Consider the following 1,221-nt stretch of genomic DNA (forward strand, 5'->3'; position numbering starts at 1 on the left):
GGGGGAAATGGGGCCCCAAAAAGGGGGGGCTGATCCCCCCGACCCCCCCATGGGGCAATGGAGCCGGCCGTGGGGCTGCCCGTGGGGCTGGCCCCGTGGCTGTGGGGCCGGCTTCCACTCGGGGGCTCCATTCCGTGGGTCCGGCCGTGGGTTCGGCTGTGGAACCATCCGTGGGGCTGGGAGCCCGTCCGTGGTCTGTCTGTGGGTCCGGCCGGGGGTCTGTGGGTCAATTCATACACCTGGGGGGCAGTCCAAGGGGCTGTGGGTTTGTCTGTGGGTCCGTGGGTCTGGCTGTGGATCTGGCTGTGGGTCCATGGGTCAGCCCGTGGGTCAGTCCATGCGTCTGTGGGTCAAGTCCTTGGGTCTGTGGGTCTGTCCGTGGGTCCGTGGGTCAGTTCGTACATCCGTGGGGCCGGCCGTGGCTCTGTCCGTGCATCCGTGGGGCTGTCAGGGGGTCCAGGGGTCAGTCCCTGTATCCGTGGGTCAGTCCGTGGGTCTGTCCATGGGTCCATGGGTCTGCCTGTGGGTCCGTGGGTCTTTCCGTGGGTCTGTGGGTCTGTCCGCAGGGCCGTGGGTCCATCCGTGGGGCTGAGAACCCTCAGACCCACAGCCGCCTCCCGGCAGCGTTGCGGCGGCCGCGCCGCGGGGCCGGGCCGGGCTCGGGGTTGCGGGGGCAGTGGCGCAGGGTGTGCGCGGTGTCACCGGTGGCCCCGCAGAGGGGACAGACGTAGCGGCGCAGCACCGGGCAGCTCACGGCGCCGTCGGGGCCGCGCAGCCGGTGCGAGAGCTGCACCCGCCGCGACTCCCCGTTGTGCCGGCAGAAGCTGCACCCCCTGGGGCCGTGGCCCAGGGACCCCGCGGGGACCGTTGGTGGCGGCGTGGGGACGGGCGGTGGTACCGGTGACGTCCTCGGGGGCAGCGTGGGGAGCGTCGGTGGCTCTGCTGGGCCCGCTGGTGGCACTGCGGGGACCATCGGTGGCACTGCCGGGACCGCTGGTGGCTCTCCACGGGCTGCTGGTGGCACCATGGGGACCCTTGGTGGCACCGTGGGGACCATTGGTGGCACTCCAGGATCTGCTGGTGGCACCGTGGGGACCGTCGGCGGTGTCACAGCCACGCCTGGTGGCACCCCCAGTGTCCTCGACGGCACCGTGGGGACCGTCGGTGGCACCCCAGGGGCTGCTGGTGGCACTTTGGGGCCCGCCGGCGGCGTCGCAGCCG

The 1,221-nt window shown here is 72.2% G+C and overlaps 1 protein-coding gene across 1 annotated transcript; it reads right to left on the bottom strand.

Annotated features, from left to right (window-relative positions):
* Positions 1-598: 598 nt before the first annotated feature.
* Positions 599-973, bottom strand: LOC118158920 (nanos homolog 2-like). The gene has a single exon (XM_035313587.1). The coding sequence runs from the start codon at positions 971-973 to the stop codon at positions 599-601; it is 375 nt and encodes a 124-aa protein (XP_035169478.1).
* Positions 974-1,221: the final 248 nt, after the last annotated feature.

The sequence above is a fragment of the Oxyura jamaicensis genome, unplaced genomic scaffold (assembly GCF_011077185.1).
Source record: "Oxyura jamaicensis isolate SHBP4307 breed ruddy duck unplaced genomic scaffold, BPBGC_Ojam_1.0 oxyUn_random_OJ61408, whole genome shotgun sequence".
NCBI classification, from domain to species: Eukaryota; Metazoa; Chordata; class Aves; order Anseriformes; family Anatidae; genus Oxyura; species Oxyura jamaicensis.

What these genes read in the sequence shown, in the direction of transcription:
- LOC118158920 (XM_035313587.1), bottom strand. Translation starts at nt 973, where the DNA reads ATGGTCCCCGCAGTGCCACCAGCGGGCCCAGCAGAGCCACCGACGCTC.